This window comes from Cotesia glomerata, linkage group LG1, assembly GCF_020080835.1.
Source record: "Cotesia glomerata isolate CgM1 linkage group LG1, MPM_Cglom_v2.3, whole genome shotgun sequence".
Taxonomy (NCBI): Eukaryota; Metazoa; Arthropoda; class Insecta; order Hymenoptera; family Braconidae; genus Cotesia; species Cotesia glomerata.
The window spans coordinates 15,397,466-15,410,492 of record NC_058158.1 but is presented as its reverse complement, the minus strand read 5'-3'; the positions used below and the strand labels follow the sequence as shown (position 1 = coordinate 15,410,492).

The 13,027-nt window shown below is 31.8% G+C and overlaps 1 protein-coding gene across 1 annotated transcript in view; it reads left to right on the top strand.

The window, feature by feature from the left end:
* Positions 1-13,027, top strand: part of LOC123273473 (calcium/calmodulin-dependent 3',5'-cyclic nucleotide phosphodiesterase 1-like) — a gene marked incomplete at its 5' end in the record, with an annotated part of 344,764 nt that overhangs the window by 199,839 nt on the left and 131,898 nt on the right. The window contains 3 exons of the mRNA XM_044741230.1: positions 10,328-10,585; positions 10,672-10,841; positions 11,235-11,480. Of these exons, the coding sequence (XP_044597165.1) occupies positions 10,328-10,585; positions 10,672-10,841; positions 11,235-11,480 (674 nt within the window). The remainder of the gene's footprint in view (positions 1-10,327; positions 10,586-10,671; positions 10,842-11,234; positions 11,481-13,027) is intronic.

Sequence of the window (13,027 nt, the reverse complement as noted above, 5' to 3'; positions counted from 1 at the left end):
AATTTATTAAATAACAATTATTCATAAGTTAAGAAAATTGATTAGATAACAATTGTTCATAAGATAAAAATATTCATTAATAATATAACCCCCACCAATAACCCCGCCGAAATTCAAAAACAACCTCTCCCCACCTCATACAAGGCTCAAAAGCGCCCTCTAAATTCACGCTCAGAGATGTTGGTAACAAATAATCACCCGTCGATATTCCAGATAACTCTAGATAAGTTACCGACAGAAAATACACAACTCATCATAGTTCCTGTGGTGGCCGCTAGGTGGCGCTCGGGGTTGAGCACTATCTCCCCCTGTTTAACTACTGGCCTCTCAAGTCATTTACCAAAATTACTGGCCCCTGCGCTCGCAATCGATACTTTAGGGAATTACCAGTGCGAGCACGGGCTACGACTTATTACTAATAATCAATATACAATGCAATAATAAAATTATAAATATTCCAATACAATTTTCTGAAATATTGTCAAAATTAATACTTAAGAACTAATAATAATAATACATAAATTGTCAAATATAAATTAGTTTTATAAGGTTTAGTTTTATAAGGTTTAGTTTTATAAGGTTCCCCAGATAATTGTTGAGAAAAACATTTGAACCTTTGCCAGTTGTCAAACACGTAACGAACAATTTTTTTTCTTATAACAGCACTCATTGATATAGTACCATGAAACAAAAACGATAATGAAGAAAAAAGACACGCACCATCACCAGGAATGTGGATTATTTTTAATGAATTTATAGACTCCATTAGTGTCGTAAAATTTTTGATGTGTAAATAGAAATTATAAAAAGTAAATAATGTAACTCAACTATTCAGTATTAAATAATAGAAAAATAATTTATATCAACTAAATTATCATCATAAACAAAATAATATTAAGAAATTAAAATAATAATGTATTAAAAATTTTTTAAATAATTCAATAAAATAATAATCATAAAAGAATAAATAAATTCAATAAAAGAATAATCATTAAAAACTAATTGAATAAAAATGAAAATTTTATTCATTAATTGATAATTAATTTAAATTATTTATGATGATAAATCAATTTTTTTTTAAATTCAAAGTAATATTGAAAATTAAAAATATTCAACAGAATACTAATAAATAATTAAAAACTTACGTATACTGCATAAGCATAAAAAATATTTGAAAAAATATACTTAATTAATTGATGTTCCCAGTAATAATTTAACTTGAAAATGTTATTTTTTTATAAAAATATCACTTAAATCACTTTTTCAATATAATTTTTTTGACAGTTGCTTGTTTACGTTTTTTTAATTGTGACATATGAATGAAATATTAAAGTGAACAATTCATTTGTTTTGAAGATAACTTCAAAGCTTTCAATAATAATAAATAAATAAATATCTAAATAATAAAAAAATATAAATTTCAACCAAATAAATATAAATAAACAAATTAAGTATAAATATAAATTATTAAATATATGTTCACCCATTAAAATCATTATATATTTAAAAAAAAATTTATTTAAAAAGAATTGATTTAAAATATCATAAATAACATAAATAATTTAAATTTAGAAGTGTTAATTATACATGGAAATAAAGATTTTCATCCAGACAATTGGTCTCACGAAGTGAAGAAACAGATAATCGGTAAGTAAAAAATAATTAATTAATGTAAACATAATTATATTATTTTATTAAAATTTTTATTTTCTATTTTTTTAGTTAGTTAAAAAAACTTGTGATTATCAATCATAATTTATTATTTTTTTTTTTATAGACTACGTCGACCAAGTCAATGGGATCTACATTGTTGGCTGCACAACCATAACTAAAGTTTTTTTAAGAGATGGGCGAATTCACGAAGCCATTGGGTTTAAATAATCTCATCAAGAATCATTCGCTGCAGCGTACGATGATGCGCGAAATATAATTGTCATTTTTTTATTTAAATATTTTTTACAGTATAATATACAAATATGAATTTTACATACACTAACTTTTTTTATCTTCATTATAGGGATCTTTCCTCCGAGCACTTCACGACACATTTAAATTTTTTAAAGAATTTCAGGACATAATTGAAAAATTAAATGAAGAAAAATTAAAGAGGCTTGCAAAGCAGCAAGAATTGCAAATAAAATCGAAAAAGTTAAAATCATAATTATTAAAAATATCAATCCAATTTAATTGTGTAATTCTATAAAGATTTGAATTTTTTTTTAATAATAATAATCTTGATCAAAAAACAAAGAATATTGGGATCTGTATTTTTTATAAATGTAACAACAAAATATGTTCTAAGCTATTAAGGTAAAAGCTCCGATAGATGATCACGTACCAGTATATGATCACTCCGTGTATTTGTATATCTATATTCACAAATATAGGTATACAAATACATAGAGTGATCATATAATGGTACATGATCATCTATTAGGGCTTTTACCTTATATAAAAATTTTTAATTTTTTTTATATTTAATGCCTTCTTATTATCCTTTAGGAATTGAATTTTATATTTTTTTAATCAACGCCCACGCAAGGATTTGTGAGGGTGGCATTTCATAAAATTCATTCTTTACAGCTCAAAAACTCCAAAAAAATCAATCTGGCCAAGTTTCAATCCTTTAGCTGCTATAGATTAAAAGGTACAATTTCTTTTAATTTTACGCCTACGCACGGACATGTGGGGGTAGAATTTAATGAAATTTATTCTTAACAGCTCAAAAACTCCAAAAAAGCATTCTGGCCATGTTTCAAAGTATTAATAGCTATAGATTGAAATTTACGAATTTTTTATTAATTTGACGCCCACGCACGGGCACGCCAGGGGGGTGGAATGTCACAGAATTCGTTTTTAAAAAATTTCTAAATGTAATTTGAAACATTCTGACCAAGTTTTGAACTATTAAAAGCCATAATTGAAAAATATGAATTTTTTTTCGTGAACACCCCCGCAACCCCCCTTGTGGGTGGAATTTCATGAAATCCGTTCTTAGCTGACCTCTACTTGGCAAAAGGAATATTCCTGCCAAATTTCAAGTCTCTAGGTCTTATAGTTCCAGAGATATCGTGATCAGTGACTATCTATATCTATAGAAAGTCTCCTATATATATATATATATATATATATATATATATATATATATATATATATATATATATATATATATATAGAATATAGAATATAGAATATATAGATTGAATTATCAAAAATTTGATTTAATAATGAGAAGTAGTAAAATTGATGAGCCCGGTATACGATCCCCTTGGCTCATCAAAAATGTGAAAGTCTCAATACCTGGTTAAATTTGTGCTGAGGAAACTCTTTGTTCAAAACTGCTTTCCTTCTTGGACTTATTGGCTGCTGATGTTGTTGAACTGAGCATTGCACTACTTCTAACTCACCGCAGCTACTCAACTGACCAAGAAACCCAAAATTTCCCCCACTTAATGCTAATGGTCCCGAAGACCGAGACGCGCCAGTGCTGCGTCGAATAATTATCATGCGTGTGCGGTTTTACCGTCACAGGGTAAATAGCCCTGTTACAAGATACAGGGGTTGAAAGATGTTAACTATCATTGGTCTAAAATGGTCTAGATTGTTCTAGAAATTTCTGCAATGATCTAAAAAGTCTTAATATGTAAACCAATGTTCGAATAGGTTGAGAATGTCCTAGAAAATTCTAGAATGATCTAGAAATTTCTAGAAAGATCTGGTAAAATCTATAATCTACGTTTAGATTCTGATCAAATGAGAATGTTCTAGAAAATTCTAAAATGATCTGAGAAGTTCTTGAATCTACGTTTGTATAATAATTGAATGAGAATGGTTTAGAAAATCCTAGAATGATAGAGGAAGTTCTGAAATCTACGTTTAGATTCTGATTGAATTAAAATATTCTAGAAAATTCTCGATTGAACCAGAAACGTCTAGAAGGACCTGGGAAGTTCTAAAATCTACGTTTAGATTCCGATCAAATGAGAATGTTGTAGAAAATTCTAAAATGATCTAAAAATTTCTAGAATGATCTGGGAAATTATAAAACCTAAATTTAGATTTTAATCCAATAAGAATGTCTTATAAATTTCTAGAATGGTCTGGAAAGTTATAAAATCTATGTTTAGATTCTGATTGAATGAGAGTGATGTAGGAAATTCTAGAATGATCTAGAGTAACTCCGAATAAATTAAAAAGCTTCAAAATGTATATCAATACTCTTATCGGTCGAAAATATGTTGGATTGTTTTAGAAACTTTTAAAACATCATAAAAAATTTAAATATTAACAAATAACTTTTCTATTAAAAATAACCCGACGAAGCGGGTGTTCACAGCTAGTAATTATATATAAATATTTTTTCTCGGGTGAGGATTCAGAAAATTTCACAGCACTCAAGGGGCTTTATTACTCTGAACCGAGGATATCAGAAGAGCTATTGATAGAGAAAATTTTACCTACCTCATCTTATTTGATTTCTCGAAAGCTTTTGATTATATAAACCCAAAAATTCTATAGATTATCATGTACGAATTGGGTTTTTTGATTGACGTAATCTGCTGGTTTCAATCTTATCTTACACATCAGTTGCAATAAGTTTTTGATCTAAATTCTGTACCATCAAGTCCGATCTAAATGAGATGTCCAATTTAAACGAAATGAACATATTACTCCTCATATTTTCTAGAATATACTCATTCGATCAGAATCCAAACGTAGATTTTAAAACTTCCCGATCATTTTAGAATTTTCTAGAATATTCTTATTTGATCAGAATCTAAACGTTGATTTTGGATCTTACTAGAACTTTCTAGAAATTTCTAGTTCATTCTAGACATTTCTAGATCATTCGAGAATTTTTTCAAACAATCTCAATCGATCAGAATCCAAACATAGATTTTATAACTTCCCAGATCATTCTAAAAATTTCCAGATCATTTTAAAATTTTCTAGAACATTCTCATTTGATCAGAATCTAAACGTTAATTTTAGAACTTCCCCGATCATTCTAGAAATTTCTGGATCATTCTAGAAATTTCTAGAACATTCTCATTGGATTAAAATCTAAAAGTAGATTTTAGAACTTCCCAAATCATTCCAGAAACTTCTGGATCATTCTAGAATTTTCTAGAACATTCTCATTCGATCAGAATCTAAACATAGATTTTAGAACTCCCTATATCATTCTAAAACTTCCCAGATCATTCTAGACATTTCTGGATCATTCGAAAATTTTCTAGAACATTCTCATTCGATCAGAATCTAAACATAGATTTTAGATCTTACCAGATCTTTCTAAAAATTTCTAGTTCACTCTAGACATCTCTAGATCATTCGAGAATTTTTTCAAGCAATCTCAATCGATCAGAATCCAAACATAGATTTTATAACTTTCCAGATCATTCTAAAAATTTCTAGATCATTTTAGAATTTTCTAGAACATTCTCATTTGATCAGAATCTAAACGTAGATTTTAGAACTTCCCTGATCATTCTAGAAATTTTTGGACCATTCTAGAATTTTCTAGAATATTCTCATTGGATTAAAATCTAAAAGTAGATTTTAGAACTTCCCAGATCATTCTAGAAATTTCTGGATCATTCTAAAATTTTCTAGAACATTCTCAGTCGATCAGAATCTAAACGTAGATCTTAGAACTCCCCATATCATTCTAAAACTTCCCAGATCATTTTAGACATTTCTGGATCATTCGAGAATTTTCAAGAACATTCTCATTCGATCAGAATCTAAACGTAGATTTTAGATCTTATCGAATCTTTCTAGAAATTTCTAAATCATTCTAGACATTTCCGGATCATTCGAGAATTTTCTAAAATAATCTCATTCGATCCAAACGTAGATTTTGTAACTTCCCAGATCATTCTAGAAATTTCTAGATCATTCTAGAATTTTCTAGACCATTCTTATTCAATCAGTATCTAAACGTAGATTTAAGAACTTCTCAGATCATTTTAAAATTTTCTAGACCATTCTCATTCGATCAGAATCCAAGCGTAGATTTTATAACTTCCCAGATCTTTCTAGAAATTTTTAGATCATTCTAAAATTTTCTAGAATATTCTCAACCGATTCGAACATTGGTATACATATTAAAGCTTTCTAGATCATTCCTGAAATTTTCAGAACAATCCAGACCATTTCAGATCCATGATAGTCTCACATTTTCGAAGTTAACATGTTTCAACTCCCGTATATTTTACACCCTTATAAATATCGACTTGAAACTACCATAGTGCACGATGGGAGCCTTGTACCTATTGCCACATACAAACACTATTCGTCTGCGATGTGTAATTTTAGACTTTATTGAAATTGAAATTTTAAATTTCGCGCCATTACTACACATGCTGCAATTGCTTGCAGCGCCTTTCGAAATGCAACCCAAATAATCGTCGTTCTAGTGAAGTTCAAATACTCGACAACAGATGGCGCCACGACACTTAATTTCCAAGTTAAAAGGTTGGAAAAGCCCGTATATCTTTAAAAACATGCCCTTTAGGCTAAAACGGGAACTTTATTGTTCGAGGGAGGATAAAGGGCTATCACACTATATAAGTCCCTTTATCGTACCGGGACTCCTTTTTAAGTTTTATCGGCACGCACATTTTGTCAACTTAGTTTTCTATACTAATTCTATAAAGAGAAAAGATTTGATTGTTTGTTTGTTTGTTTGCTTCGAATAGACTCCGAAACTACTGAACCGATTTGAAAAATTCTTTCACTGTTAGGAAGCTATACTATTCCCGGGTGACATAGGATATATAACATCATAATTAATGTTGAAATTTTTGTTAAATAGCCGTGCGAAGCCGGGGCGGACTGCTAGTATTATATATAATGATTTGTACTTACATTTTATTAAATGTTTGTAATTTTTGCCATTCGGCTTGCTGCCGTGGCATTCAAATTAAATAAATAAATAAATATACGAATTTTTTTTTTAACTTTCCGCTAAGAAAATCGAAGATTTTCAAAAATCGGGAAGTTATTGGTTTTACTCCATTTTGCAAAAATCAAGTTTTTGCATCAGATCTTGACGCTTAAAGGTTACAGGAAGCTTTCCTGACTACTACCGCGAGGTTGTCACTCTGTCCATATGTATGCGCGCGCGCGCGTGTGTGTGTGTGTGTGATTTTTTTTTTTTTTTTCTTAGGGGGGGAATCCTTTTTACGGATTCTAGGTATAGCTGTATGGCCTGGATATGTGGTGACTCGACGCAGTGTCATACTAAAACTCGACGCTGATGCCCCTACCCACTAAACCCTAAACCCCTTTCTCTTCTATCCTCTGATCCCCCATGGTACCGCCGTAAGGCATTTCTTCGCGGGGGGAGGAATTAGCTGCCGCTCTTCTTTCTGGTGGCTAAGATGTTATTTCTTCCTTCTAGATTCTGTCTTTCGCTCTTTTCCTCTCAATGGGTCGCAACTCTGTAAGCACTTTTGTAGCAAAAGTGCTTGTGGCATTCCAGGCAGCTTCTGACGATAACATTGCTTCTACTATTGACTCTGGTTGGGTTCTCTTTTTCAAAATCTTCTCTAACTCATCGCGCGGTTGGTTGAAACGTGGACACACAAAGAAAACATGCCCCGCATCTTCATTGACCCCTGGACAGGACGGGCACTCTGGGGTATCATCGTGCTTAAAGCGGTGAAGATACTTCCGGTAACATCTGTGTCCTGATAACATCTGCGTTAAATAATAGTTGATCTCACCGAGACTCCGGTTCAACCACACATCGATCCAAGGTATGAGACGGTACGTCCACCGACCTTTCTCTGCAGCATTCCACTCCTGATGCCATCTTGCGATGCTGTGTTGCCGTTCTTCCCTTCTAAGTTCTTCAGGGCTTAGTGTGGTTGACCTTTTTCGTTGATATAGGTTCCGTCTTTCCTCAGCTAGAACTCTGAGAGGCAGAGTACCGGAAATAACACACACTGCTTCCTCTGATATTGTGCGGAAGGCGCTAGCTACTCGTAGGGCACTCAGTGTGTGTGTGTGTGTGTGTGTGTGTGTGTGTGTGTGTGCGCGCGTAAGTATGTGAATCGCTTATAACTTTTGAAAGGCTAAACCGATCGGAACCTACCAAACGGCGTTTTAAAGAGTACCCTCAAACTTAGATTTTCTGTGAATTTGAACCGATTCGGACCGATAGATTTTGAGAAATTTTGAATAGTCTCAAAAAAACTAAAAAAAAAAATTTTTTTTTAAGTGGTTTTTTTGGAATAACTTTTAAACAGCTTTATCGATCAACTCCAAAAACTAATCCGCCCTTAAGCTTGAATAACCACGTCAATCACCGCTAATCTGGTCAAAATCGGTTGATTCGTTCGAGAGATATCGTGAACGAAAGAAAACCGAGAAAAGGGTTTTTTTCACATAACCGACATTTTCTTTCAGATTATTTTCGATGAAATAGAATCATTTTTAGAGCTCAAAAAAACGCGTCGATTGCTGGCAAGAACGTACAAATTAATTGATTGGTTTGAGAGATATCCTCGGAGAAATATTTGGAAACAAGGATTTTTTTAACATACCTCCGACATTTTTTAGAATTACTTTCAAACGGCTCTACTGATCGATTCCAAAAATTAATCAGCTTTTAACATAAAAAACAACGTCGATCGCCGCCAGTCCGGTCAAAATCGGTTCATTCGTTCGTGAATTATTGTCAACGAAAGAAAACCGAAAAAAGTGTAAACTTATAGATTCTTAATGAGGCTTAAAAAATTGCATCAAATGCTACCATTTGCGTAAAAATCGGTTTATTCATTTAAAAGTTATTGCAGTTTGAAAATTTCAAAAATTATGTTTTATCAAACTTCTATCAGACTTTTGAGCTCGAAGAGCTCAAAAGCATAGAAAAGCTATTCTTTTAAGCTCAGAGCGCTCAAAATATCATATAAATTGTATTTTTGAGCTCGGAGAGCTCATACGTAGGTATGAAACTAGCGAGAAGTTGCATGGATGGCCTTTAGGGTCTACTGTTTTTCTAAATTTTTTTAGTCTTAGTTTGCAATTCAAAAAAAATTTTTTTGTCAAAAGCCATTCAGAATATCTTTCAGAGAATATCCTGTAATTTTAAAAACCCTCCTTTGATTTTCTATACGATCATTATTCCCAGAGTTATTGATTGTCAAAGTTAAAAAGTACTTTTTTCGTTTGACTGACTATAACTTCGCGGCAAATCGTTGTACAGGCTTTTTGCTTACGTCAAAGTAAAGGGCATTAAATTTTCTAACACAGCTTTAGAGGAAAACAATGAAAAAAATTTTTTTGAAGCCCGTAGACCTTTTTTTAGGTAAGAAAAAATTTGGAAATTTTTTTTTTGTGAGTTTCCTAAAATTTTTATGGTCATATCTAGAAACTAGACACTTGGAGCTACAATTTGATCTGGACAGATTAAATTTGATCCGGACAGATCTGGCCAAAATGCAGGTCTGCTCAGATCTGATGACTTTGATTTGATTTGATCAGAGCAGATCTAAACTTTTTTTCCTGGGAAATAATAAATAACAAGTTATACACTAATACTATGAATAGATAGACATGTATAAGTAATAAAAAAAGACGTCTCTGCTAGGGGTCAGACCATACGTTTTTTGTGTATTCTTTTCTGCTGAACACGGATTCAAAGTCAGAATTGAGAGTCAATGTATAAATTTTAAGAAAAGTATTTTGAGAAAACCTATAAAAGCTAATAAAAGTTATAATCTAGTTATTTTTTTTGTTTTAATGATAATACTACTCCGCCGATTCTTGTTTCTAGACGCATTACAGCTAGATGATCGATACTGAAGAAAAATGGAGCTTGATTCAAAAGCGACTCTTGAACGACAAAAATTATTCTGAATGGTTTGCTTTGTTTGCTTTGTTTGCTTCAAGTCGAGCAGTATTTTGAACAAAAAAAAGGGACTGCTTGTTTCTCTTTATAACGTAGGAGATTGATTTGCAAACGTGCAGATTCCTATAATTAAAAAGAAAACAATTATTTTTGAAGATCTTACGAAGCTATGTAGTTATTTTTTTCCAGAAGGTGTTATTTGTCCCAAAAATACTTAAAAAATTGAGACCGTTCATTTCAATCAATACTGAGAGAAAACTGTTGTTTCTCTTTCTTTTGCACATTTTGCTTTTTCTTAAAAACCAATTGACTGAAACTTTCATGATGTTATTATTTCATTAGTACCTACGAATTCTGGTTATTGTCATTAAATATTTTTCGGAACTAGATTTACCATACTTATACCTTTAGGGCTTTCATGATTTTAAACTTTTTACTCAAAAATACGTAATGTCACTTTTCCAGAATTTAGACGATTGGTCATTCGATGTATTTGCTCTTGATGAGGTAGCACAAGGTTCACCTTTGAAATGTATCGGATATTATCTACTCAATCGTCATGGTTTGATACGAAAATTTAAAATTCCACCTCAAATTTTAGAAAACTTCTTGACTAAAATTGAAGAAGGATACTGTCATCACAAGAATCCATATCATAATAATCTTCACGCCACAGATGTAGCACAAACGATGCATTATATTTTATATAAGACTGGATTTATGGTATAAGATAATGTTTTTTTGCTAATAATTAATAATTTTTGATCAAAACGGAATCATTTCTCATTTAATGATATATCTACATGCAGAATTGGTTGACAGAGCTCGAAATCTTTGCTGCATTTATAGCAGCAATAATTCATGACTATGATCATACTGGAACAACTAATAATTTTCATGTCATGGCTGGCAGTGATACAGCACTTTTGTACAATGATCGTGCAGTACTGGAAAATCATCATGTGTCAGCGACTTTTCGGTAAGCTTATGGTTATTTGATATTTATTTTATTTCAATAATTGATTTCTTATCTACAATTAAAATGCATTTGAGTGTTGATTTTTGCTGATGGAGCTATCTAGTAGATCACAATTGTAACAACTTAACATTTTCATTGCATGAAGTAATCAAAACTTTGAGTTACGTTAAACAGACGTAACTTTTAATAGTTCTTTTGTCGATTGAATAATCAACGTACTTAAAAATGAAAAAAAAAAATAAAAAATAATTTGAAACTCTTTCAATGATTCAATGATAGAAAGATAGAGTAAATTATTAGTCTGTATTATCTAGCTAATGCTTGATCTTTTGTACTGTAGATTCTGTTTTCTTTCACTGTTTTTTAAATAATAACATTAAGACCTTTTTTTAGTATCCTCAAGGAAGATGAGTTAAATATAATACATAACCTCTCCAAAGAAGATTATCGTGAATTTAGATCATTAGTGATTGACATGGTCCTTGCAACGGATATGAGTTACCATTTCCAGCAATTAAAAAATATGAAAAATCTACTGAGTCTTTCGGAACCAGTTGTAGATAAAAGCAAAGCAGTAAGTCTGGTACTGCATTGTTGTGATATATCTCATCCTTCAAAAAAATGGAACTTACATCACAGGTATTAGAGTTTAGTCATCTAACTTATTTTTAATTTCCCGCTAAGAAAATTGAAAATTTTCAAAAATCGGTAAGTTATTGGTTTCACCCCGTTTTTCGAAAATCGAGTTTTCAACGGATGTTGACGTTTTGAGGTTCTAGGAAGCCTCCCCGAATGTTTCCGCGATGTCCGTACGTCTGTACGTCTGTATGTATGTGTGTATGTGTATGTGTGTATGTGTATGTGTGTGTGTATGTGTGTGTGTGTGTGTGTATGTGTGTGTGTGTGTGTGTGTGTGTGTGTGTGTGTGTGTGTGTGTGTGTGTGTGTGTGTGTGTGTGTGTGTGTGTGTGTGTGTGTACGGCCGTATGTAAGCCTCTCATAACTTTTGAACGGCTCGACCGATTTCATCGCGGTTGGCACCATTTGAAAGGGCTTGACTAAACTTAGATTTTGAGCATAATTTGGATTGATTAGAACTAGTAGATTTTGAGAAATCTATAAAAAACTGCAAAAAAGAATTTTTTGAAATGTGGTTTTTTTGGAATTACTTTTATACGGCTTGACCGATCAATTTTAAAAACTAATCAGCTCTTAACATTAAAAAAACACGTCGATTGCCGCTAGCCCGGTTGAAATCGGTTAATTCGTTCGTGAGTTATCGTTAACGGAAAAAATCGAAAAAATTGTTTTTTGGGAATTACTTTGAAATTCCTTGTTCGATCAATTTAAACTTAAAAGTTCTTTATGGGGCTTTAAAAACTGCGTAAAATGCCACCAACCACGAAAAAATCGGTTCATTCATTCAAAAGTTATTGCGGTTTAAAAATTCGAAAAATAGTGTTTTATTCAACTTCTAGCAGATTTTTGAGCTCGGAGAGCTCAAAATGATACGAAAATTATATTTTTGAGCTTGAAGAGCTCAAAAACGTAATAAGTGTAGGTTTGTGCGCTTAAGTATGAAATGAGCGGGAAGTTGCAGGGATGGCCTTTAGGGTCAACCGTTTTCCTAATTTATATTGTTATAATTTTGCACGTATGATAGCGTGAAGCGCATGAGGTAGTGTTCTTCTACTCTCGCCTTTCCAAAAACAAGCAATTTTCTGAAGTAAAAATATCCCCTAGCGGTTTCGACGACTCAGTGTAAGCTCGGAGTTTACGTGGAGTTATTATGGAGTATACTTCCTCTTGGAGTTTGATTGGGGTATAAGCAGAGTTTATGCGGAGTTTTAGAGATGTATGCAAGGAGTATTGTGTGCAGTTATAACACGAAGTCCCAATCACCCTTTCTTTCTCCAGTTCCACAATTTGTCAAAAAAAAGAAAAAAATATATCTATATGAGCATTCCACGCAAAATCGAACGATTTCAAAAATCTGAATTTTAAATATTCTCAATTTTTTGGTATTTTTTAGTGCCCCCCAAACGAGGCCTCCAGATAAATTTAGAGATTTTTTTTATCACTGGTTCAAAAAATATCGAATTTTCGAAAAAACCGCTCTTTTTTTGGTTTATTGCTCGTAACTTTCTTAATAATGTCGAAATTCAAATTGTTTTTTCAAAATTTTTG